The 27290-nt window shown below is 38.7% G+C and overlaps 1 protein-coding gene across 2 annotated transcripts in view; it reads left to right on the forward strand.

Annotated features, from left to right (window-relative positions):
- PHACTR1 (phosphatase and actin regulator 1) overlaps window positions 1-27290 on the forward strand; it is a 550922-nt gene that overhangs the window by 28330 nt on the left and 495302 nt on the right. For both annotated transcript variants that reach the window (XM_059179283.1, XM_059179284.1), the window contains exon 3: window positions 14133-14279. In XM_059179283.1, coding sequence (XP_059035266.1) covers window positions 14133-14279 — 147 coding nt within the window. The remainder of the gene's footprint in view (window positions 1-14132; window positions 14280-27290) is intronic.

A 27290-nucleotide genomic window follows, 5' to 3' on the forward strand; every position in this document is an offset into this window, starting at 1 on the left:
AAAATCCTAGGGGAGACCACAGGCAGAAACCTCTTTGACCTCAGATGTAGTAACTTCTAGACATGTCACAACAGACAAGGGAAACAAAAGCAAAAATGAACTATTGGGATTTCATCAAGATAAAAAGCTTCTTCACAGCAAAGGAAATCAACATAACTACAGAATGGGGTTCCTACAGAATGGGAGAAGATATTTGCGGATGATGAACCTGATGAAGGATTAGTATCCAAAATTTACAAGGATTTCACCAAATTCATTATCCAAAAAACAAATAACCCAGCTAAGAAATGGACAGAGATATGAAGAGACACTTAAAAAAAATACAGATGGCTAATAGACAATGAAAAGATGCTCAACATCACTAATCATCAGGGAAACACAAATCAAAACCATGATGAGATACCACCTCACACATTTTAGACTGGCTAAAATTAACAACACAGGAAATAACAGATGTTGGTGAGGATGCAGAGAAAGGGGAATCCTCTTGCATTGTTCATTGGAATGCAAACTGGTGCTGCCACTCTAGAAAACAGTATGGAATTTCCTCAAAATGTAAAAATAGAGCTACCCTATGACCCAGCAATTGCACTAGTATTTACTCAAAGGATACAAAAATACAGATTCAAAGGGATACATGCACCCCAATGTTTCTAGCAACATTATCAATAATAGCCAAACTATGGAGAGAGCCCAAATGTCCATCGACTAATGAATAGATAAGAACACACACACACACACACACACACACACACACGCACATGTGCGAATATTACTCAGCCATCAAAAAGACTGAGCTCTTGCCATTTGCCATGATATGAATGGAGGTAGAGTCTACTACACTAAGTGAAGTGAGTCAGAGAATGGCAAATACTATATGATTTCATTTATATGTGGAATTTGAGAAAGAAATCAGGAATACATGGGAAGGGGGCAAAGAAAAAAGGGGAGAGGGAAACAAGCCATAAGGGACTTTTAACAGTAGAGAAAAAATTGTGTTGTTGGAGGGAGGTGTGTGGCAGGTGGACTAGATGAGTGATAGAGATAAAAAAGGGCACTTGTTGGGAAGAGCACTGGGTGTTGTATATAGTGATGAGTCACCAAGTTACGTAACAGAAACCAATATCGCTCTATATGTTAACCACCTAAAATTTAAAACAAAACAAAATTACCCCCCCCAAAAAAGGCTGCAATCATCAAAAGGTTTGACTAGGGCTTCCAAGGTGGCTCACTCAGAAGTCTCAGTCCTTGCGACATGAGCCTCTCCATAGGCTTCTTACATGGTTTCCCCCATAACATTCCAGCTGGCTTCTTTCAGAGCAAGAGACCCAAAGATAAAGCAAGGTAGAAGCCATATCATTTGGAAATGATACACCATCACTTCTAGCATATTCTAGTAGTCACAGAGACCAACCTTGTTATGGGAGGGGACTTACACAAGGGTATGAATACTAGGAGTTGGGGAACATTGAGGGCTATCTTGGAAGCTGGTTATCACAACACACAGGAAGTTTTACAAGAGCAGAAAAATCTCAAAAGTAGTGAAAAACATGGCAGATGTTGCTAATATATCTCAAGTGATTTTAAAATTAGGTATAATTTCACACACACACACACACACACACACACACACACACACACACAAGTGTAGTCCCTCTGGATAAAAAGCCACTTGTGCCAGTGTTCAGGTAGCTATTAAATTGTCTTGCATCCATCTTTATCCCGTTATTAATTCAAGGAAAGCTAGATATTAAAGCTTTAAAAGAAGAGTCAGACAAAGTCGATATTAGACCCATATTATTAGAGGAAACAGTGCTGGCCTGAATGCAAGGCATGGAACCATCTCTTTAAGAGGCCACCACCTTTGGAGATCGCTGTGAACTTCAGAATTCCATAGTTCTATTCACATTGGCTAAAAATCTGAATTAGGACCGGTAAACACTGTGGAGCTGGAATTCTAGGTAGCAGTTATAAAAGCAAGGCACTCACCCCTCTCCTTCATGGGCCCCACAAAACTAGCCAGAAAGAAAAGAGGATTCATACCAGAACTTTGTGGAGTGGATAGCTCATTTAATGGTAACTTTAGACAGAGCTAAGATGTACTAATAATAATTCCACAGATTCTGGGTTTTCTAGCAAAGTATGCATATTTATAGAAAAGAACAAATGTCTCAGCAGCTACTTACTAAATTTAGTTACAAGAAAAATCCCCAAAGTCTCCTTTTGGGATATTTTTGTAAAATCTATTTAAAATATATGTTACTAATGCAAACTTCTAAGGTTGACATTGCAGTTAATAACACTGATCCTTATTTACATTTTGTATTTTCTACATGAATGATTTTGAATGACATCACTGCATTTAGTGAAATCTTATTTATTTATTTATTTGTTTGTTTTTAGAGAAGGAGGGGGAGAGAGAGGGGCTGGAAGAGAGGCAGAGGGACAGTGAGAGGGTCTTAAGTAGACTTCATGCCCAGCATGGAGCCCGAGGAGGGGCTCGATCTCACAACACAGAGATCATGATCCATGCCAAAATCAAGAGTTGAATGCTTAACCAACTGAGCCATCCAGGTGCCCTGGTATTATACTCATTTTGGGTGAGGAGGTGCTTGGATTTTTGACTCGTGTTAGATATGCAAAATACTGACATACATACTTCCTCTATACAGCCCAGGTTCTTCTTCTGCTGGAGTCCTCTATCAATCAGTCATTTAACTTTTAAAAATTTAAAGTTTTAAACAAAAATTCAAAGAACTCTAGCATAACTGCAGGACAGATTATCCTTTATGGTCGATACTGTATTTATCTACACCCTGTGTGAATAACTAAAAATGATAATTTTTCAGAAAGATTGAAAGTAAGGATGTCACATCATCACTAGCCCTTGGACACTCTCCTAAGTAGAAAGAAACGTGTTTGCTAGTAACTTCTAAATCTTATTAGAAAAAACTTACAGAAAAGTTGCAAAAACAAAATAGTAAAAAGCATACTTACTTACCTTTACTCAGATTCACCTATTGATAATATTTTACCCCATTTGCTTATCCTTTGTTCTCTTGTCTCTTTCTATCAACCAGTTGCTTGATCTTTCCAGAGAGGAATGCCAAAGGGTATATTAATATTGAGAGAGGGAGGGGGGCAAAAAGGAGAGGGAGAGAGAATATTTACATGCAGTTGTGTGTGTGTTTGTCTGTGTATATATGTACATACATATTTTTTTCTGAAGCCATCATGGTTCTTTATCCCTAATATGTTACTGTGTATTTCCTAAGAATAAGAATGGGATAGCCTCTTTCATGACCACAGCATAGCTGTCAACTGCAGTACATTTAAGGTTGATAATTTATATATTTTTAAAATTTTTGTTCAAATTCCAGTTAGTTAACATGCAGTGTGATATTGGTCTCAGGTGCACAATATAGTGACTGAACACTTCACATCACCTGGTTCTCATCACAAGTGGCCTCAATTTCCATCACCTACTTCACACATCCCCCCCCACCACCTCCCTTCTGGTAGCTGTCAATTTGTTCTCTAGAGTTAATAATCTCTTTCTTGGTTTGACTCTATTTTTTCCCCTCCTTTGTTCATTTTCTTTTGTTTCTTAAATTCCACATATGAGTGAGATCATATGGTATTTGTCTCTCTCTGACTAATTTATTTTACTTAACATAATACCCTCTAGTTTCATCCACATCATTGCAAATGGCAAGATTTCATTCTTTTTATGGTTGAATAATGGTCCCTTGTATAAATATACACACTTTCTTTATCCATTCATCAGTCTCTAGACACTTGGGCTATTTCTATAATTTGGATACTGCACATTATGCTTCTATGAATATCAGGGTGCATGTATCCCTTTGAATCTGTATTCTTATATTCCTTGGGTAAACATCTAACAGTGCAATTACTGGATTATAGAGTAGCTCTATTTTTAACTTTTTGAGGAAACTCCATACTGTTTTCCAGAGTGGCCACACCAACTTTCACTCCCACCAACAGTATAAGAGGATTCCCTTACTCTGCATCCTTGTCAGCACCCGTTGTTTCTTGTGTTGGTTTTAGCCATTCTGACAGGTATGAGTTGATATCTTATCACCGTTTTGATTTGTAATTCTCTGATGAGCAGTGATGTTGAGCATCATTTTATGTGTCTCTTAGCCATCTGGAAACCTTCCTTGGAAAAGTGTCTATTCACATCTTCTGCCCATTTCTTAACCATATTATTTGATTTTTGGGTGTTGTTTGGTGAATTCTTTATAGATTTTCAATACCAACCCTTTATCAGGTATGTCATTGCAAATATCTTCTCCTGTTCCATAGGATGCCTTTTAGTTTTGTTGATTGCTTCCTTCACTGTGCAGAAGCTTTTTATTTTGAGAAAGTTCCAGTCATTTACTTTTGCTTTTGTCTCCCTTGCCTCAGGAGACATAACAAGAAAGAATTTGCTATAGCCATGTCAGAGAGGTTACTGCCTGTATTCTCCTCTAAGACTTTTATGGCTTAATGGCTCAAATTTAGGTCTTTAATCCATTTTAAATTTATTTTTGTGTATGTTGTAAGTAAGTGGTCCAGTTTCATTCTTCTGCATGTTGTTACCCACTTTCCCCAACACCAGTTGTTGAAGAGACTGTCTTTCCCATTGGCCAGTCTTTCCTGCTTTGTTGAAGATTAATTGACCATATAGTTGTGGGTTCTTTTTTGAGTTTCCTGTTCTCTTTCATTGGTCTGTGTGTCTATTTTGTGCTGGTGCCATGCTGTTTTCATCACTACAGCTTTGTAATATAACTTGAAGTCTGGAACTGTGATGGCTCCAGCTTTGCTTTGCTTTTTCACAATTGCTTTGGCTATATGGGATCTTTAGTGGTTCCATACAAATTGTAGGATTGTTTGTTCTGGCTCTGTGAAAAATGCTTTTGGCATTTTGATAGGGATTTCATTGAATCTGTAGTTTCCTTTGGGTCATATACACATTATAATAATATTTTTTTCTTCCAGTCTATGAGCATGGAGTGCTTTTCAGTTCTTTATGTCATCATTAATTTTTTTCATCAGTGTTTTATAGTTTTCATGGTACAGGTCTTTCACCTCTTTAACACTGATAATTTAATCTGCTCTTTGAATTTCAATTTTCTCAACTGACACCAGAAAGTCCTTTATAGCACTTTTTCCCTGCAAGACAGGATCTGGAATCAGTTCAGTCTAAGATCTGGCTCCAGTGCAGAGCTCAGTCTAGAGTCAGATATCTTTTACCTGGAAATTTTCAAAGCCTTAATTTGCCTTTTAGAACATTGGCAATTTTTTTTTAGCAGTACAGTTCCCCTTCTTCTTTTTTAATAAACACTTCCTACTTTTGAGGTTGTCTGATATTTCCCCATCATTCTACTCAGGTTATGCATTCTAGGCTGGAACACTCCAAGAGTAATGTCATGTTCACTAGGTGTCACATCTGGAGGCACTCAATGTCCATTTGTCCCTCTGTGGTGATGGTAATTTTGATTGCTCAGCCAAGGTGTTTTCCAATTTCTCTCTTAAAACTAATAAAACTGTGGGAGAAATTTTAAGATCATGAAAATAACATTATCAAATTTTCCCCCTACACTTAGCATCTATTATGGATCCTTGCTTGTTCTTGATTTTTTTTTTCTTGCTTGATCTTTATTACAATGGCTGCAAAACAATGATTTTGTAACTCCTGCATTCCTTCTGAACTGATGTGTCAGCTCTCCACATTCTACTGGAAGCCAAAGTCCTCCCCTTTCCTACATTTACTTATCTAGTTATTTATCCAATTAGTATCAGTTTTATCCACTTATCTATTTATTATTAGGGCTCATGAATACCCATGATTAGTAATTTATTATTCATTAGTGGATTTAATTGTTTTTTGTGCTCACACTGTTCCAGATTTGGCCAGTGCAACCCCCTTCAAGCTGGTTCCTGTGTTGTAACATACCCCTTAATTTGAAGGAATGCTGCCTTGTTTCTGGCATAACAGGAAGCCTACTCTCATTGTTCCTTCGTTATTCCTTACATGCATTTCCAATCTGGTTATTTGTTGTTGTTTTTCATGCAGCACAGGACGCTGGGAATAGAATACTTTAAAGAGCATGGTTATAAAAGACAGATATGATATAGACTAAAACTAAAGCTGAGACAGGAAAAATAAAACAACCCTACAGAATTTTGGGGTAGTGAAATGATAATCACAAAGATGGCCCAAGTTATTAGGAAACTATTTAATCAGATCAAATTAATTTGTTATTAATAGTGTGGTTTTGTAAATATTTGGTGCTTAAATGTGATGATTATATTTATTTGTGCATATTAATAAGCTAGACAATTTTTTTTAATTTAAAAAAGAGCTTGTGCTTTTATTTTTAAATTGATAATAGTTGGTATCAAATAACTACAATACTCCACATACCATAATATTCTCCAAGATATATTTTTTATATAATAATATAAATGTTTTATTTCTAGAAGTGTAGTAAATGGTGACTAGCAAATTTTTATTAAATTGAGCACAATTCTGTGAGCTGAGAGCTTTCTAAAATTTAGAAATAAATCTGCAAATATTCATACAATGTATAGATCTGGCTTCTTTTGTCTAACATTATACTTAAGAGATTCATCTTAAGAGTTGCTTATAGAGATAATTTGTTCTTTTTCATTTCCATGAAGTATGACTCTGTAATGAAGATATTAAAATCATTTTTGTATATTTTGCTTTTGATGGCCATTTGGGTTATTTCCAGTTTGGGGCTATTATGGATACATTTACTATGGACGTACATGTCCATGTCATAAGGCATTTGTGTGTTTACCTATATTTATGTATAATGTGTGTATAATGTGCTTTCCAGAGTGGTTTTACAAGGTTGCATTCCTACCAGCTTTCATGAGAGCTCCAGTTCTCCCACATCCTCACCAAAACTTGGCATTGAATGACTTTAAAGTCTTAGCCAGATTGACAGATGTATAATGACATGTCATTGAGCTCTTTATTTGAATTTACTTTTAAGTAATGATGTTGAGCATCTTTTCTTATGCTTATTGGACATTTGGATTTTCCTTTGTGAGAAGTGCCTATTCAAGTCTTTTGCCCATTAAAAAAATATATATGTCAAATTGTGTTGTCTGTCTTTTCTTTATTGTTTATAAATATATTCTAGTTACAAGTCCTGGGCACCTGGGTGGCTCAGTGGGTTAAAGCCTCTGCCTTCGGTTCAGGTCATGATCCCAGGGTCCTGGGATCGAGCCCCACATCGGGCTCTCTGCTCAGCAGGGAGCCTGCTTCCTCCTCTCTCTCTGTCTGCCTCTCCGCCTACTTGTGATCTCTGTCTGTTAAATAAATAAAATCTTTAAAAACAAACAAAATCTAGTTACAAGTCCTGTTTCATCCACAAATCTAAAAATATCTTCTCCCATTCTGTGGCTTGCCTTTCAACTCCCCTAATGATGCCTCTCTTTATTTTTTAAAGATTTTATTTAATTTTTAAAAGATTTTATGTATATATTTGAGAGAGAAAGAGAGCACAAGCAGGGGAGGAGCAGAGGGAGAAGTAGACTCCCTACAGACTAAAGAGTCTGATGGGGTGGGCTCCATCCTAGGACCCTTGGATCATGACCCAAGGATGCTTAACTGACTGAGCCACCCAGGTACCCCTAAGATTTTATTTTTAAAGTAATTTCCACACTCAGTATAGGGCTGGACCTCACAATCCTAAGATTTATAACATGCTTCACCCACTGAGCTAGCCAGGAACCCATGTCTTTTCTTTATTTAAGAACACCACCTGTAGGCGAATAATACATTATATGTTAACTTAAAAAAATAATAAAGATTAAAAAAATTGCATGTAGTTTATTTTTATTAAGTTGTTGAATATGTGAGCATAAAGATGTTTGTAGTATTCTTTTATTATCCTTTTAATAAATATAGGATCTATAGTTATTATGTCTATTTGATTTCTGATATTGGTAATTTGTATGCTCTTTATTTTTATCTTTGTTATGCTTGTTAAAAGTTAATCAATTTTATTTCTTTTTTTTGAAGAATGAGCTTTTTGTTTCATTTACTTTTTAATTGTTTCCATATTTTCAATTGCACTGACTTCTGATCTTATCTTTATTAGTTCCTTCCTTCTACTTATTTTAGATTTATTTTCCTAAGTTCTTGAGGTAGGGTTATTGATATGAGAATTTCCTTTTCTCTTATATGGACATTTAGTGCTATAAATTCCCCTATCAACATTGTTTTAACTGCATCAACATATTTTGGTATGTTACATTTTTAATTCTGTCTTGTGATGAATGAAAGTTCTTAACATTAGTAGCATCAACATGCCTGCTCATTCTTTTATTGTTAGTGCTTTTCATGTCCTGTTTAAAAATCTTTGCTTCTGGGGCACCTGGGTGATTTAGTTTTAAGCGTCTGCCCTCAGCTCAGGTCATGATCCCAGGGTCCTGGAATTGAGCCCTGCATCAGGCTCCCTGCTCAATGGGGAGCCTGCTTCTCCCTCTCCCACTCCCACTGCTTGTGTTCCCTCTCTTGCTGTCTCTGTCAAATAAATGAATAAAATCTTCTTAAAATTTTTTTTTTTACTTTGGTCATAAAATATACTTCTGTGAAAAGATTTTCTTCTAGAAACCTTATTGTTTCCCTTTCACACTTAGGTTCATGATCCATTTGGAATTGAATTTGTGTATGGTGTGAGATAGGGATCAAGGTTTGTTTTCCATCATATGAATATCTAAGCGATCAAGCAATATTCATTGAAGAGTCCATCTTTCCCTCACAAAACTGCAGTGAGACTCTTGTCATAATCAGGTGACTGTTTATATATGGGTCTATTAAATTCTCTGTTCTCTTCCATTTGTCTAGTTATCCTACTTTGTTTTTGAATTCTATACCTTTATATCTTGATATACCTTTATGTCTTGATATCTTCTACTATAAACCCCCCAGCTATTTCCTTATTTGTCATGATAAAGCTAATCTTATCCCTTTGTATTTTCATTTAAATTTTAGAATCAGTTTGCCACTTTAAAATAAAAAAGCTTGAATTTTAACTGGAATTCCATTGACTCTATAGACCAATTTGAAAACACTGATGCCTTTACAAAGTGTGTCTTTTAATCCATGAGCATGAGAATGGTTTAGTCATCCCTCCTCATTTATTTACTCTTCTTAATTTCTTTTTTTGAATATTTTGTAGTTTTTCATGTAGAGGTCCTGCTCACCTTTTGTGAGATTTATTCATAGGTATTTGATGGTAATGATACTATTGTAAATGGTTCTTTTTAAAGTAAATTTCTAATTTTGTCAATGTGTTGAAACAAAATTGATGTTTTATACTGCTATTACATCAGTGATGTTGTCAAATTCACTTATTATTTCTAATAGTCTGGATTCTTATAGATTCTGTGTGTATACTATCATAACATATATAACTAATCAGAATTTTATTCTTGTTTCAAATCATTATATCTTTCTAACTTCTTTTCTTTTACTTAAGTCACTGCATTGACCAAGACCTCCAGTGTAATGTTGACAACAAGTGGTGAGAATGGACAAAGTTAGGAGCCTTTTGAAAATCTAGGTACCCAGGTCTCATCCCCTCAAAATTTAGTAGGTCCAGGTTGGGGGCCTTGAAAATCTACATTTTAACAAATATTCTAAGTGTTATCAATGTATGGGTGTCCTAGAAATACACTTTATTTATAATATTTTTAAAGCTTCAATCACCTGAAGAGTTTTCTTGATTAGGATGGAATATTGCTCTCTTCTTTCTTCCTTCTCTTCCCACTTTCATCTTCTTCCATGCTAGTGATAGATGTATAAAATGTTACTCTTCCAAGCACCCTATTTTGCTGCTTCTCTTTCCTGTCTCTAGGTCTCGATATAACATACATGTATGGGTCTTCAGTGTTAAAGTGTTGACTGGCTTTAGAAAAGAAAAAAAAAAAAATCCTCATCCTGCATCAGCAGTTCTACTAAAAAAGAAACAATCTTTTTTAAAAAATATATTCAAAAGTTGTTGAGATCACAGTTGAATTCAGTTCTTTCTTTTTTTTTATTATTTTTTTAAGTTTTTTTTAATTTTTTTTTTAAGATTTTATTTATTCATTTGACACAGAGAGATCGCAAGTAAGCAGAGAGGCAGGCAGATAGAGAGGAAGGGAAGCAGGCTCCCTGCTGAGCAGAGAGCCCGATGCGGGACTCGATCCCAGGACCCTGAGATCATGACCTGAGCCGAAGGCAGTGGCTTAACCCACTGAGCCACCCAGGCGCCCGAATTCAGTTCTTTCTATATACACACCCACACATGCATACACACAAACAATCATATGGGTGTTGTCACATGATAGAAACAGTATGAGGAAAAAAAAAACAGATTCCAAAAGATGCACAATTGTATAAAATAAAACTTGAATAATACAAAATCATTTGAGAGAAATATGGGTACCATGTGGTTTCCTAAATATGGCTCATTCCAAATCAAAGGAACAATGTATTTTCTTAGATTAAGAGACAAAATATGCCATGGATGTTCATGGAAGGAAGAAGAGATAGAAAAATAGCTGCAAATATCCTAGAGTATTAGAGCTGGACAGGGCCTTAAGATCCCATTAGCTGACCCCACCGTTCCTACAGCTGAGGTGACAGATCCAACCTGGTAAAGTGAGTGACTTGCCAGTGTTACTTGGTGAGGTAGTGGTAGTACTGGGCGCAGCACCCAGCTTCCCAGATTCCATACAAGAGCTTCCTGCCTGATGTCCCTCAGATAGTTTATGATAAGAGATCATACATATGGAAGGAATCCTAGAGAATAAAGAATGTGGATACATCGGAACAAACCTACTGAAGTGAGTCCTTCATGCGGGATAAGAGGGAGCTACATGAATGGGATCAATTTTGTGAACAAATTGTAAGAAAGATGTGAGAAGGTAGGCAAGGTGAAAAGGGAATGGGAAAAACTAGGTAAGATAAAGAAAAGAGTAAATTAAGGAAGTAAAAAAAATGGAAGAGAACAGTCAGAAATAAAAACACAATAAAATAATTCAAGAACATGTAGATAGACATAGTATCTTTATGTCGTTTTTGCCAAAAGTGTATCTATCTAGAATTACTTCAGTAATAAAATGTCCATAATAAAATTGTATGAAGATACATTGAGATTCCTTTAAAGAAAGGTACACCTAAAGTAATGGCAACGTTAAGTTCTTAAACTTCTAAAATGCCGAAATAAGATCTAGAAATCTAAAAATATACTTCTCTATATCAAGAATCGTGAAATGTTGGGGTGCCTTGGTAGCCCAGTGGGTTAAAGCCTCTGCCTTTGGCTTGGGTCATGATCCCGGGATTCTGGGATTGAGCCCTGCATCGCATTGGGTTGTCTGCTCAGCTTCCCCCACCTCCCCGCCTGCCTCTCTGCCTACTTGTGATCTTTCTGTCAAATAAATAAAATCTTAAAAAAAAAACAACCCAAAACCCATGAAATGTAAAATCAAAGAAACACAGGGAAAGCTAAAGCTAGGTGTTTCTTCAAATGACTCTATTGGGCTTTGTTTTTAAGACATGGTTGAAGAATGAAAATACAAGGGGATGGAGAATGGCTCCTATATTGAACAATCAAGTGGCACTGCCTTAATTCAAAGACAGAGTTTTTACAGTATTCAGAATTGTTGGACTTAATATCCTTACTTCCGTACTTCCTTAAAAGCCTGAACCTAAATGTTACAATCATAATATTGGTTTACACCCTGACTAGCCATGTAAAAACATTAACCTTCATGGTTCATTTGATGAGCCAAAGGTTCCTATTGTGCCTCCTGGGAGAGGAGGCATCCATTTTTAATTCATGTTTCACAGAGATAAACGGGACATAATCATGAGCCAAATGTCATAGAAAAGTGAATTTTAAGTGTGGCTAGTCAACCAAATACATATACTTAGCAAGTCAATATACTGATTCAGGACACAGGATTTAAAATCAGGCAGATACGGGTTTGGTCCCCAGTTCACTCCTTGCTACTCATTACTTATGTAACAACTACTTCCTTCTCTTTTCTCCTACGTCCCCTCCCTTCTTCTATTTAAAAAAAAAAAAATCTACTGAGCATTTACTATGTACTGGGTTCATGCCATAGACTAGTGGACCAGTTATCTGACATTGTTGAGGGAGAACATGGGAAGTTTATAGGGAAGAAATTTGTGGTGTGTGACACAAGCAAATGTGTAGATGCAGAAGTGAGCCAGACTGGGACAAATCCGAGCAGACTGGAAGCAAATAATGGGCGATGCGTTTGGAAAAACATGTTAAAATCAGGTTGTGAAGGGCTCTGCATGCCAGGATAAGCAATTTCAAATTAACTATGCAGATAATTGGCAAACAATTAGACACTGAATGGTTCAGGGGGAAGTCTAGTGCAGAAAGCCAAAGGAGGAGACTTCTTCAAGAACAGTTTACTATGTACTAAAAAACAGACAAGAAAGAAATGGATTTAACTGTTAAATGGATATGATGACCTTTAAAATAACTTTGTTTGGCCGGTGGGGATGGAAACCAGTAGTGGGGATGAAAGAGGGGATTGGGGGTTAAGACATGGAGACTGTGGGACAAGAGATCCACAGGAAGCTTAAGCGGAATGGGAAGGAAATAGTCTTGTAGAGATTGAGGAAGCAGTGAGGCCAAGGGCAGTTGTATTTTTCCTAAGATGAAGAGTTACTAGCTATGTGTGTAGTGCAGAGAGACTGAAGATTCTAGGGAGCAAGAGTTTGAACTGACAGCCAAAGTGCGGAGGGAAGTCTGGCAGAGCTGGGCCAGCTTCCCTTCTTCCTCTGAGATTCAGAGGGTATGACTCGACCCTGACATCTCCTTTGTAGCAGGGAGGGAATCAAGGCAACGTTTATCTGTGTACTCCAGGTGAGCTCTTACTAGAAAGGAGAGTGGCAACATCAGGCCATAAAAAGACCAAGTGACTGAGGCTGTGGAAAGACAAACATCAAAGAGTTTAGCCCATCAATAGATTCAGTAGGAGCATCAAACCATTCTGATTCACCTTTCTACTTCCTTCTGTGCTGTAATGTGGGAAGTTTGCAGTGCAAACATTCAAAGAAATGTAAAGTGCCCTTGATCTTCACCTCAATGGCACAGGGCTATAGAGACTACAAGTCCAATGCAAAGACCACTATTTGTCCCCTAAGTCCCCAAATAAAGAGAAAGTTAAAGGGTAAAACGAATGGATATTTTTGTAGACATAAACACATCCTAGAAGTTAGCGATTGTAAAAGAGGGTCACTCAGCTCTGTGGGAATATGCCTAGTGTACATTCAAAGCATCAACTCTGAAAACTTTATTGCCAAACTGCTCCCAGACTTGTCTATACTTCTTTTCCTCTACTTTCCACCTCCAGGGTTCAAGGGGGCTTCTGAGGATTGCAGATCTAGTTGCATCTTAATTTGAGCTCCCGGTTGGGAAAGAGGGACTGGAGGGGTACCCCGAATGCAGTGCCCTCCTCTGTGACCACCAGGGGCTGGTACTCCAGCAATAATAATTCCACGCAAGGAAAGCTTAAGTTGGTACAACTGGCCAGGCGTCCTCAGTCTCGAGGATCCTGTGGGTTAAGGAGACCCTAGTGTGCACTTGAAGAGCAGAGTAAGTGCGTTTGGCGGGAGAGGGCACAGTGCTGACTGGGCATCTTGGCTTTGGAGTCTTCCCTTTCGCATCAGCCTATCTGTGCCAACAGCTGAAAACTGGGGCTGCGGGCAGGAGGCGGGGTGTCAGTCGGGAACACTGACCCGTTGGCCCCGTGGCTGCAAGAGGAGTTAGGGGAGCCCTGGGAGCAAGCCAGTGATAGCCTGATCTCTGCTCCAGTCCACAAATCCGTAACGGATTTTCTTTCTCTCCCTTCACCCTTTTCTCTCCTTTGCTCTTTCTTTCTCGCTCCCTCTTTTTTTTTTTCCTTTTCCCCCTCTTTTCCCCCTCCCTCCCCGTCCCCTTCCCCTCCTCTCCCCTCCCCCTCTCCCCTCCCCCTCCCCGTGTGTGAGCCTCTTCCTTTCCCCTCCTCCCCTTTTCCGCCTCTCTCCTTCTCTCTCTCCGTCTCCTTCTCCCTCTCAGCTCGCCGGGCGACCCTGCTCCTGCCTCCCACATTAATGGCGGCATCTTCGGAGGATGATATAGACCGGCGGCCCATCAGAAGAGTCCGCTCCAAGAGCGACACGCCGTACCTCGCCGAAGCCAGGATCTCCTTCAACCTAGGGGCAGGTAAGGTCGACCCTCCCGCCGTACACTCTCCTGCACCTCGCTTCCTCGCCTCCCTCTCCTCCTCAGCGGCTGGCTCAGCCCCCTGCCCCTCCTTGGGTGTCCCCCTCCCGGCAGTGCCCTCCCTCCAGCCCCCCTTCCTACCCAGCCGGGCTCCGGGCTCGCTCAGTCGCTCTTTGTGTCGCCGGTATTCCGAGGGGTGTGTATGTGTGTGTGTGTTGCGGAGGTGGGGGAGGGTAGCGCGTGGAGCCCTACAGCCGCCCAGGAGTCACACGCGGGCTTTCCCCTTTCATGAGGAGAAGAAAGTGTTGTCAGTGATAACAATGATCTTAGGAATCGCCGAGGCTGTCTGGGGATGCGAGTGCACTGGCTGTGGGCGGAGGGTCTGGCAAGGCTCTGCTGGTGAGGTCTGCTGGCAGGGCTACTACGGGGTGGAACTTGTTGGTGACATTCAGACTGGTGATTTTGCTGGTTTGCTACCACTGCTGCGGTGGGGGCTATGGAGAGGGTTGACAGCTAGGAGCAGGACCTTATCCTTTCCCCCAAGCAGTTTGAGAACAACCTTGGGGGTGATAATAATAATAACACGGTCCATAGGCTACAGGATAGGTGATTTGATTCTGTCCCTGGTACTTGTGCCCAAAGTGACCCAGATGGAATGAAATGACACAAAGGACAACTGAGGTAAAGGAGGAAGGGAGATGGGAGGGAGGAGGGTAGAGAGGGTGGGAGGAAGGAACGGAAAGAGGGAAGAAGAAGAAGAAGAAGAAGAAGAAGGGGCAGTAGAAAGGACTGAGGGATTCAGAAGATCAAATTGCTTCAGTTGAGACCTCTCTGGGTACCTGATAAGCAGCACCCAGTGTCTGCTGTCCGCTCTGCTGCAGCTGCTCCAGATTTGCAGGCAGACCTCACTCTCTGTGACTAGTAGATGGTCATTATCACTGGGAGGAAGTTGTTCACCACTAACTTCATACTGCTGCCTTTTCTGAATGCCTCCTGAGCTCCACCCCCTACTCCACCCCCACCCCGAGCTTGTGTTTCTTCCTTTCTGAAATCCCTTAGTGTTCCAGTAATTCCAGTGCAAAAAGTGTGAGGGCATTTTCTCGGAGACCCTCCCTCAAGATAGGTTTGAAAACCAGATAATACCATTTTCCTTAGCAAACTAAATCTTGGAAATGGAACTGAATCAAAGTATGTGATTGTGCGCGTGTGTTGGAGCAAAGGGGACCTTCAAATGATAAATACTGTATACACTATTGAGAAGTTTGGACAAAAGATTAAAATTCTGATTAGAGAAACAGGATGTGGTGTCCAAGTGACCATATCTTCACGAATGGAAGAATGGCAACAGAAAGTACCAAAGTGGCTATGGCTCTTGGAGTATTATTTTCCTGTCTCGGTGATTTGGGGTTTTGATCGTATGTTCCTTGTCACTCCTAAAATGTTTTCCTCTGGCTTTAGGGCTGGGGAAATGAGGTCTTTAGTGGGGGCACTTTTGGCCATTTTTGTGCTTTGCTGTAGTAGCCTGTGGTCTCATTATGGAACTGTTAATCCTTCACTTGTATGTTCCACATTCAGGATGTGGTTGTGAGGGGTCTTCAGAAGGACTGAGAAGAGTTTCTTTTAAGATTGAGATTGTTTTCTCACTGAGAAATATTAGAAATTTTACCATTGACCCCTTTGCTACCAAACACTGGTATATTCCTTAGGGTCTAATGCTTATTAGGACCGGAGAAAAAATGGATGGAGTGGCAGTTAGTAAAAGTTGTTTACCTTGTTTTACTTACAACAAAGCAATAACATAAAATACTAAAAGAGAGCTTCAAGTTTCAGCCACTCCTGACTTGGGTTGAGCCATTTTGCCACCAGATTAAACCCAGTGACTTGCAATCTTTTATTCTGGTTGAATTACTCTGGAGGCCAATTAAATGTCTGGACTTTTCAGACAAGACTTGTCTCCCTATAATCTGGAAATAAACAAGTCCAACAGTCCCTCCTATATGTCCCTTAGAATTACCCCCCAAAAGCAAAATTAAGAAAGACACCAGCAAGAAAGAGAAATGCCATGCAGGGGATGTTGGAAAGAAGCAGCTTTGGGCTGTGTTCTGCGTTTAGGGGAGCTGTCCTCTGTCTGTGGTGCTGAAACGAGGGACTGTGTGACATGACTGTAAGCAAGATATGCGGGGGAGGGGTGCCCGTCCCTCCAAGTGATGGAATCCCAGGGAAAACACAGAAGATCTAGCCACCAAAAACTTTTCTATCCCTGCCCACCTACATTTACCGCCTATTTACTACGCCTGGCGTCTACTGCTCCTCTGCTCAAATCAAGCAGTTCTGCTCTAATTTTGTGCAGGCTGCTCACTCCCGGTGCTTTGTTTATTTTCCAGCTGGTTTCTGGTTGCTTTTCTGACATAGTAAGATCTACTCGCAGATGTGCCTTTCCCCCGCGTTTAAAAGTAATTGTAACCCCTGGTTTAAAAAGCAAACAGCCTTGTTTATTTCCTTGAGCAGCAAGTTGTAATTAAACTATTAGTGTCGTTATCAGCGTTACTGAACAGAGGAGCCTGCACACTTTGGATAAATTACATAATTTGGGCATAGAGAGAATTTTGTTTGTCTTTTAACAACAATTTACAAACAATTAAGCAAGGAAGCTTTACTCTGCTCTTTATTCCCACTCCTCTTCTACCCCTCAAGTAGTCACTCATTGTTTATTCTTTCCAGAAAAATTCCTTATTGCTTTAAACTATTTATGTTTAATATTTGCTTTCTCACACCTATTCATTATATGTAAACCCATGTTTAATATTTTAGAGGTTTAGTAATGCTTCATGGAATAAATATACATATATTCATTTTATTTGGCTATCACAAAATCATTTTGGATACCAACACCCTTAAACTAATCTATATAGTTGCCAAATAAAGTAGACTGGGCATTTTGAATACTAACTAAATACTCAAGCATCCTTTCAACTATATCTTGTCCCTGAGGGCACTTAATAATATCATTTCAGAAATAACTCCACAGCTTGAGTGAAGGATATACTCATTCACCTACAGTCCCATGTCAGTCAAAGAATAGCACCAAAATGTGGGTCTTAAATCATTTTATGAAGATGCAAATTTCAAGTTTCAGCCTAAATTGCCGGAGTATAGAACAGAAATTTTCAGAACCGTGACTTCCATTTTTTTCTAAAGGAGCCTCTTTTGTAGGTTTTTAGCTTCTACTCAGCACGTAGTATATTATGCTAATATTGATAATGATTGTTTACTGAAAATAGTATAAATGCCAGAGAAAATTAAGCCAATGTATCTGCTAAAACTTACCCAGACACATCAGACCTCATTTAAAACATTGAAAGAGGGTTTTTTTTTCCCTGAGAAATTAAAATGTGTTATAAGGACATCGTGTAACAGAAGAATATGTTCACACTATTAGTAGCAAGTGTTTCTAATTGTGTTCTCACTTAGTAATGAACATCACTGACATCTAGCTTGTGAGAACTTACCCTGCCTTATGAGGTCATTCATTCACTGCATTGAAGTGAATGCAGTGAAGTTGCATCTCATCTGGTGAATATTTTCCTATAAGCTAGTGTGTTTCTTTAATCTTTATATTGAGAGCACATAGAAGAGTATTTGACACATAGAAGGTGCTGAAACTGGAAAGTTCTCTGCAATTACATACTAAGGTGAATGGATGTGTTATGGTAAATAGAAGATTTAAGCAGACCAAAAATTTCTTTGAGGATGTCAAAAGAAGGAAGGCTAGTCACCCTGATGATGATTTAGGATTGTTTAAAACCCAAAACCAATATTGAGCCACGACTGAGAACAGTAAGAACTTCTCTAATCATAAGGAAGTTTAACCTATGTTGACATTTCAGAATTGCTTCTGTGTGGAGTAGATTTTAAGTTAATAGCATGGTCAGCCTCAGAATACCTATCCTCCTTAGGAGGTCAAGATCTGTTTTAGTTTCGATGTCACCCAAGAATAGCTGTTTCTGACTTCTACTGCTTTTCCACTCTTTTAGGCACAGAGGATAAAGGCAGTCCAAATTGGCTTGTTCTGGCTACTTCTAAGAATGGGTGGGTCAGGGGTCCCTGGGTGGCTCAGTGGGTTAAAGCTTCTGACTTCTGCTCAGGTCATGATCCCAGAGTTCTGGGATCAGAGCCCCACATAGGGCTCTCTGCTCAGCAGGAAGCCTGCTTCCTCCTCTCTCTCTGCCTGCTTCTCTGCCTACTTGTGATCTCTGTCTGTCAAATAAATAAATAAAATCTTAAAAAAAAAAAAAGAATGGGTGGGTCAACTAGATTAAGTTATAAACTGGATTCAGGGGGTTCTCTTTTCTGCCTTTCTTGAGGAGGAAGTCTTTATCTCTTAAATTATGAAAACCTGTGATACTGAAAAGTGACAGCCCAGAATGTGCCATCATCACATAGCAATGAGAACTGTCCCTAGGCAAAACTGTGAATATTGTCATACTCAACCAAGATTGTTTTACCAATCTGAAGGTCTTGGCAATCATCTTTCTTTACTCTTTCAGTGAAGAGTGCCAGTGTCTCTTTCATTTTTTAAAAAAATTATTTATTTATTTATTTATTTATTTATTTATATTTATTTTACCGATTTCAAATTGAAGGCTGATCATATGGGTCTGGCTTTAATTTGGTGGTCCCAAAATCTCCTTGGGAGTATTGCTTCTAAAAAGTAGGAAGGGAGGGAGGGAGGGAGAGAAGGAGGAAGGTCGGAAAGCAGGAAGGAAATACTGCTTCTCACGTTCAGTAGCCACATTCCAAATGGATGACCATGTAGTTGACCAGAAACCTCTTTTATGAATCTTTCTGAGGTTCTGCCCTCCTTCTTTACTGTCATTAAAGCTAACCAACTTGGTAATCTCATTATGTAATACATTCAGATGGTACTGATGAAACTGCTTCAGGCAGTATAAATAATATAAACAAAGTTAAGGAAAGTAAATAATTAACAATATGAGAATATGGGAAGCCCTTGGCTGTTAATATTTAACGTGGCTGCTTATCATGTCATCATTTCAACAGCAATCCATATGTTTATGAGACAATTCAAGTACAAAATCTGTGTCACATGGTTAAATTTTCTTGGGATCTCTGGCCTGGGCATTATTCAATTTTTTTTTAAACATCTAAGTATTATATTTACTATTATCTAACCACTAAATGATAAGTTACTTGTTTAGTTTGTCTATAAAAGATATATATTTTTATTTTTATGCAAGACCATGGAGATGTATTTTATATGGAAAGTATGAATCAAGAGACAGAAAAGCTTGATTTTAATATATCTGCATCTGATAGCATGGGCAAGTCATTTAATTTTTCTAGGCTTGATTCATTCAGCCCTAAGATGAGGGATCTAGATTTTTTTTTAAGATTTTATTTATTTATTTGACAGAAAGAGATCACAAGCAGGCAGAGAGGCAGGCAGAGACAGGAGGAAGCAGGCTCCCTGCTGAGCAGAGAGCCAGAGGCCAGCCTCCATCCCAGGACCCTGAGATCATGACCCCAGCTAAAGGCAGAAGCTTAGCCCACTGAGCCACCCAGGCACCCTAGGTTTTAAGACTGCTAAAGTCTCATCCAACCTAAAGATTTCCTATGAATACCTGGTACTTCTAGCTCTAGCTGTACTACTAGATATACACTATACCACTGATTTTTATATGCTGTCTTATTTATGGTATAAAACATACAGTGGAATAGCATAATTATATCAATAATTAAAAATATTTAAGTTATGAAAATAAGCTTAATTTAAAGAAGAATTGATAAATATTAATAATCAATATTCTTGGGAGGCACATTTACATTAATCATCTTAATTAAAATGTTTTAAATTTGAATATTTAGGGATTCGAGTCTTTAACATTGTTGATGCTTTATAAATAATATCTATTGAATGATTGAATAGGTATTGGAGAAATCATGGCAGTAAATGAAAAGTGAGAAAACGAAATATTAACCCAGTCTCCCAATTGGCATTAGCCTGTCCTCTTTTATAATTAAAATGAATAGAGTATATAAGATCTATATTTTCCATTTATCCTTTTAAATTACTAGGGAAGGTAAATATATCCCTTTGGAATTCAGATAGAATAACCCTAACTTCTAGATACTAAGTGTAAAACTAGGTCATGGATTACAAAGAATTTTTTTTTCCTTTTTCTTTCCCAGCATATATGGTGACAGGAGCAAATAAATTGTTGGTTAGAATAAGTGCAAAAAAATGTATTTCATGCATATGTTTCATTGCCAACCAAAAATGTTTTAATACAACACATGGAGTTACTCCTTGATATATGCAACTTCAGTTCGTGGTTATTTATTATACAAGCAGGCATTAAGACCCAAGTGGAAGCAGAAGATAGTTTGTAGAGCTATTTTTTCTTTTTGGCTTGATAAGGTGAAAAAAGGGACATGTATTATAGCCAATGTATTATGTCATGTAAACGGAAGAGGCCCTGAAAGAACTATTAATAGAGATAATATTTCCTCATTGTGTGATACAAGAATTCTAGCATTTTCCCCCTTTGTTTCATCACTGTCCCCATCCACTTTGGTCGGTGATAAAGTGGATGTGATTTCAGGAGGAAAAAAAGTGAGCCATGTTGACATCTTAATTGCTTTAATTTACAAGTCTTTTATATAATGTAAGATAGTTAAATAAAAGACAAAATCAATTTAATGGCCTTATTGAATGATGATGGATTGGTGTGACTTTCTACAGGTTGTTGAAGGACAACAGGAATAGTCACACTACTAGTTATTTAACATTTATAAAGACAAGTGTTCTGTAAAAGCCTGTAGCTTTCTTATTGATCTTTTCTACCACATCTCTATACCCTAAACTAACAATTTAGGAACAGTGTCTTTGAATAGTTAACATTTGGGCTGTAATTGTAGTTACGAGAATTCAAAGTACATCTTGGTTTTGAAACTATACTGAACATTATCAATATGATTATTTGCCATTTATAGACATAGAGATCCCATTATTTCTGGATCTCTACCAAACATATGATAGCAAGTTGGTTTAATACTCAACCATGGTCTAAACAAAGTATAGAAAGAGCTTCATTGTGCTTGAATTTATCCCTATTCCATTTGAGACCCGTGCTTTGTGGGGGAGGTGGAAGAAGGTAAGAAGAAATAATAATATAATAATACTTATTCATTCAACAGATATTGAGGAGTTGAATATGTATTAGTCCATGTTTTAGACACTTGGGAAACATTAGTGATCAAAACAAACAACATCTAACCCTCATAATTTTTAACTTCTAAAAGTGGGTTATGGACAATAAACAATATAATAATTACATACATTGCATAGTATTCTATAAGTTAAGTGTTAGGGCAGAAGCAAATAAAGCAAGTTAAGAGTGTAAGGCACATGGAGGCAAAGAAAGGGATAGATTGCAGGATAGGCAACACTGAGAAGAAGGAACGAGAACCAAGTTCTCAGAAATAGGTGAAAAAATGAGCAAAAAGCCAGTATGGGTGGAGGACAGGGCAAGAGAGAGCTCAGGGAGAGCAAATGGAAAGCCTCTTTATCTGGACTGTTCCTGATATGTTCAAGACCTGGCAAGGAGCCCAGGCTCTCTGGAGAGGAAATTTGTGAGGGAACAGGGGCCAGATTACACAGGATCTGGCGGGCCACTGCCGGGCTTTGACTCTCCTCTTAGTGACATGTGGGATGGTGCAGGGATTTAAGCATAAGAGTAACATGATCTGAGAAAGATCTTAAAAAGGATCACTGGGGGGGCACCTGGGTGACTCAGTGGGTTAAAGCCTCTGCCTTCGGCTCAGGTCATGATCCCAGGGTCCTGGGATTGAGCCCCATATCAGGCTCTCTGCTCAGCGGGGAGCCTGCTTCCTCCTCTCTCTCTCTCTGCCTGCCACTCTGCCTACTTGTGATCTCTGTCTGTCAAATAAATAAATAAAATCTTAAAAAAAGGGGGGGGGGGACACTGGGACTGCTGTGGTGTGAGCAGACTCTTGTGGGGCAGTGAAGAAGCAGGGAAGCTAATTTGGAAGCTTTTACAGTGACCCAGAGAAATAGTGGTGGCTCAGCAGCGACATACAGCAGGAACAGTGAGAATTGGTCAGATTTGTATGTATTTCAAGGGATAGCCAACAAGCTTTCATGATGGATTCAGTGAGGGTTGTAAGAGAAGGAAAGGACCAAGAAGTCCCTCAAAGGTTTGGCCTGAGCAACTACAGGATAAAAGAGCCATTTTGGAGCATGGCGGAATGGTCAGAAGTTCAATTGCAGAGAGGTCAGATGTGAGATGCCTTCTAGACATCCCAGTGGAGCTATCAAATGGGCAGTTAGACAAGCCTAAGGCTAAACATGAGGTCTGGCTCAGAAATACATATTTAAGTTGTCTGCATATACAAAGTGTTTATTAACAACTACTGTGCCAAGGGATTTATTAGCATTTGCTCATTTATATCCCATAATGACCCTATGAGATTGGCATGGTTATTACAATCCTTATTTTATCCACTTAGAAACTAAGTCACAAAGAGGTCAAATAACTCAGCAATGAAGATGTAGATAATTAGGGGAATAAGGTGAAGAATTGGAATTTGGGTCATCTTTTTAATATGACTCCAAACCCATATTCTTAGTGGCCGGGATTTCTTATAAGAGAGCAAGCTTATGTCAGCTTTGCCATACGGTCACACTTTAAGTTGAACATGGCTAAGGGAAAAAAAGAGACAGAAGTAAAAATGCATCCTAGCTCAGTATTTTAAAAATATTTGGCTAGAACTCACTAAGAAATGCATTTAGGGGCGCCTGGGTGGCACAGTAGGTTAAGCATCTGGCTCTTGGTTTCAGCTCTGGTCGTGATCTTGGGGTCATGATGTCGAGCCCCATGTTGGGCTCTTTGGTAAGTATGGAGCCTGCTTGAGATTCTCTCTCTCCTTCCCCATGCGCCCCTCCCTGCTTGCACTCTCTCTCTTTAAAAAAAAAAAAAAAAAAAAAAAAAAAACAGAAAGGGAAAAATGTGCTTTATATCACCTCACATACACACATGCATATTTAAAATTAGAATAACATATTCCTGAAAATATTCCTAATAGATGCAAATATACTATGCTGTTTTCTATATTATCCTATCCTATCCCTTCCCACTTCATTTCATTCCAACATAGTCTAGTTACAAAAATGCTAGTTACAACCCATCTAAATGATTTTACCAACAGTCTAAAAATCATTTCTTTATTGGTCGTTTACCAGATGCTATTTCTGCACTCAGAAACAGTATTTGCAAGGAAATCCTCAAAGAATGTGGTACATTCATTTTCTTAACTGGAAATGAATCAAGGTGAAAGAGAAAAACCCCAGAGTCAGGGCCAACTTAGCTATTGGGTACAGTAGGCACAGAGTTCAGGCTCACAATACCTTTCAAGGCCCACAAAAATGTTTTAATTTCTTGTAAAGTCAAGAGAAAAAAAATGAATAGAATCCAGCCTGGTTTATATTTGTCTTTATACCAACATAGTAATAAAATACAGTATTTATTTATTTATTTGTGGTGAAAGGGACAAAAATGCCTACGAGCCACGGAAGTCACAATGCAGCCCTACAGAATACAAAGAGGAGCAGTCCTTTCTTTTCCAAGGTAGTCTAGTGGTTGTGTGGATATACTTTTGAAACTATGCTTCTTTGTTTCAAACCCACACTCTGTCACTTACTAGCTTTCTGACCTTGGGCAAGACATTCAACCTCTTCTGATCTCAGTTTTCTCACCTATAATATGGAATTAATAATGGTGACAATCTTGGAGGGTTTTTGTTGTTGGTTTTGAAGAGCAGATAATTTTATTACATGGGAAAGGCTTAGAATAATACTTGGCATATAGTGAGTATCCAATACACAAGTGGAGGGCACTCATCCTTGTTCAATTCTTCCAAGATACTACAAAACAGAAAAGAATGAGAAGAATGAAAAGAAAAAGAAAAAAGGAAGATGCCCATCTAGTTACCATATCTTTTAGGACCAAATGAGCTACAAATTCAGGAACTTCCACATAAGGAACAAATTTTTTTAGCTAAATTTTACATCTATTCAGTGCTTCTTGTCTGGAGTATTGAATGAATATGACAGGCCCAGAATGAGAAAGGAAGTCACCGTCCGACTCTAAAAGTTAAGGAAATGTACATTTAATGTCTATCCTCTGACTGAAGTTGAGTGGATCAACCTTGAAATATCTTTTACAAATGGCCACTTGGAAATGACTATTCCAGTCGAATAACTACTGGAATTTCCAGTGATCCCCTGAACATGGAAGAGGTGTTTTGTGGAAAGGGGGGGGGGAGCAGAGAAAGGGATATAGGGAGAAGGAAGGAGGAAGGCAAAGAGGGAAGGAGAAAAGAAAGAGAATACAACATTTTAGTTTGAGAAGTCTTCAGTGTTGGCCAGGTGAACATCAAAAAAATCACAGAATCTTAACTTTTGAGAGCCAGGAGAAGCATCTTCTCTCTCCAGAGTCATGGGCACAAGTGTTCTGTGACAGGTTTGGAGATTTGTTGATCTCAAAATCTGAGTCTGCTACTGAAGGGCTGAATCATCTCTGAATCTTTGAAACCTATAACATGGGGATAACAGTCTGCCTCATTTTTGTTGATACTTTAAGGACCAAACATGAAAATGTTTTGCCAAGAGCCAAGTACTATGCAAAGGCAAGAAACAGATGTGGTCTGGGTGAATGAGATAGCTTTAAATGTCTGGCTGTGCCACAAATAAGGCATGGGAATGAAAATGTGAAAACCAGACTAATTCTACTTAAAATGTTGCCTTTGCCATAGCCAAAAATTCAACCCAGCCTAATAGCCCCAAAAGACTGACTATAGCATCTACTGACTTATAAATGTAGGTGACCTTCATGCCTCCACTGTCAGCTCTCATCAGGGAATGACATGTGGCTGCCTTAGGATATTATTATCAACCCATAAGAGAAAAAGTGCTTGAATTTTTACTCTGCTGCACTCTAGAACCACTGGCCATGTGGGGCACCAGTCCAACTTGGCCATAGGCAGACACTCAGCCCAATAACTAAGTACACTCCTCTTTCCCAATCTCCCCTCCCATTTTCTTCATGTTCTACTCCTTCCCCCAACTGACTGCCCTGATTATTTGTTTTGACCTTAAACAACACACCCAAAGCTTTCAAGGCCAGTTCTTCATTTCTGAGAGGAAGAGGCTCAAACGTCCCCAGTGTATCTGCGGAAGTCTAGGGCTGTTCACTACCTCCCACTCAAACCATAGAATTATACAGTTTGCACAGCTGTGAAGCCAGCTGCCCTGTGTTCCCTCCAGATCACCCTCCGTGCTGCCTTCCAGCAACATCTTTGCTGTTTCTGGACATGATGCTGGCTGCAATCAGCGAGGAAGCAACTATTTCAGTAAGAAAAGTGACTTCCACCACCAGTTTTGGTAAAGGACTCAGAGACACCTCACATGTAAGGCAGATTCACAGTTCTAGGAACAGTTTCTCCATGTTCAGTGCATTCCACTGAATAGGACAGGCAAAAACAAAATTAGGAGTGGATGGGTTCTTATTTTTATTTGTCCTTCTTGTCTTTGTTTCACCATTTGGAGGAATTTCATTCATATAAAAGCAAAAACTTTCAGCGGATGTCTGGGTCTGGAGCTATGATGGGCAAAGCAGACCACACCAAATTGTGGCTTATCACAGATTCCCCATTATATATAATTTATGATACCACATAATCTTCATGAGTGTATTTTATTGCATTTTGACATTAAAAGATATTTGCTGAATAGGCTTTAAGCAAATTAGAGGCTTGATACACTGTTATAATTTTGCAAAATTCAAAATGACAAAGTCTTTTTTCAAATTGTAAAAGAACTGAAATATTTTTCCTTTGTCCTCTCATATTAAGAGTTCATTTTAAATGTGCAGACATAAATCGTTAGTGTGGTTTCTGATGTTTTAGCCAAAGGTGTTTCTTACAGTCTGTGTACCACTGACTCCTCACCACAAAAGTCCTCCCCACTTTCTGAAGCAACCAGGCAGCACAGTTAGTGCACCCTTCATTTGCTGTTTAGTTGATTTGAAAGTTCTTCATTGTCATTCAAAGTCTATTCATATGTTTGCCCCTAGAGTACAGGCAATATTTTTTCTGGTATCTTAAGAACATTGGTATTTTTAGAAATAAAAATATTTGCCTTTATTTTTCATGTCTATTGAGATCTGAGTCAAAATATGTCATCTTGTCTTGTGAAATAGCTACCGCATACATAGACGTGTGTGTTAAGTCGAAGACCAACTAGACCCATCCATAAAAATCACACCAGGTCAACCCCAAATAAGCTCAAATCAGCCTTAAACTCACTTCATTGGCCTCTCTGTTACAGCTCATATAATATGATCTGTAGGAACAATTTCTGCTGTAAAGTTACCTCATAAAGAAATATATCATCTACAGTCCTTTCATAAACCCAATTATAGGAGCAATTCAAGAGAGTTACAGCTACTAGGATCTGCGTTCTATCTCCTCCCTGGTTCCACTTATTAAGGACATTGAAGTAGAAATATTGAGGTGGAAAGGAAACAATGACTGAATTTAGCCAACACAAAAAAAGACCGGTGTAATCACTCAGTCAGGTATTACTTCAGTTCTTAGATTGCCATGTTGCAAGTTTCATTTATTATAGGTGATTTCTCCAGAGAAAAGCTATCAGTAGGTCTCTTGTCCACAAATATGAATATATTTTCTTTTTAAAAATATATGTTCAATGTCTCATTGACTTATTTTTTTTTAAGATTATTTGTTTGAGAAAGAAAGAGAGCACATGCGCAAGTGAGAGGAAGGGCAGAGGGGTAGAATCTTTAAGCAGACTCCCCCACTGAGCACAGAGCCTGTACGGTGACCGTGACACGTGCCAAAACCAAGAGTCTGTCGCTCAACTGACTGAGCTACCCAGGTGCCTCTCTCACT

The sequence above is a fragment of the Mustela lutreola genome, chromosome 6 (assembly GCF_030435805.1).
Source record: "Mustela lutreola isolate mMusLut2 chromosome 6, mMusLut2.pri, whole genome shotgun sequence".
Classification (NCBI taxonomy): Eukaryota; Metazoa; Chordata; class Mammalia; order Carnivora; family Mustelidae; genus Mustela; species Mustela lutreola.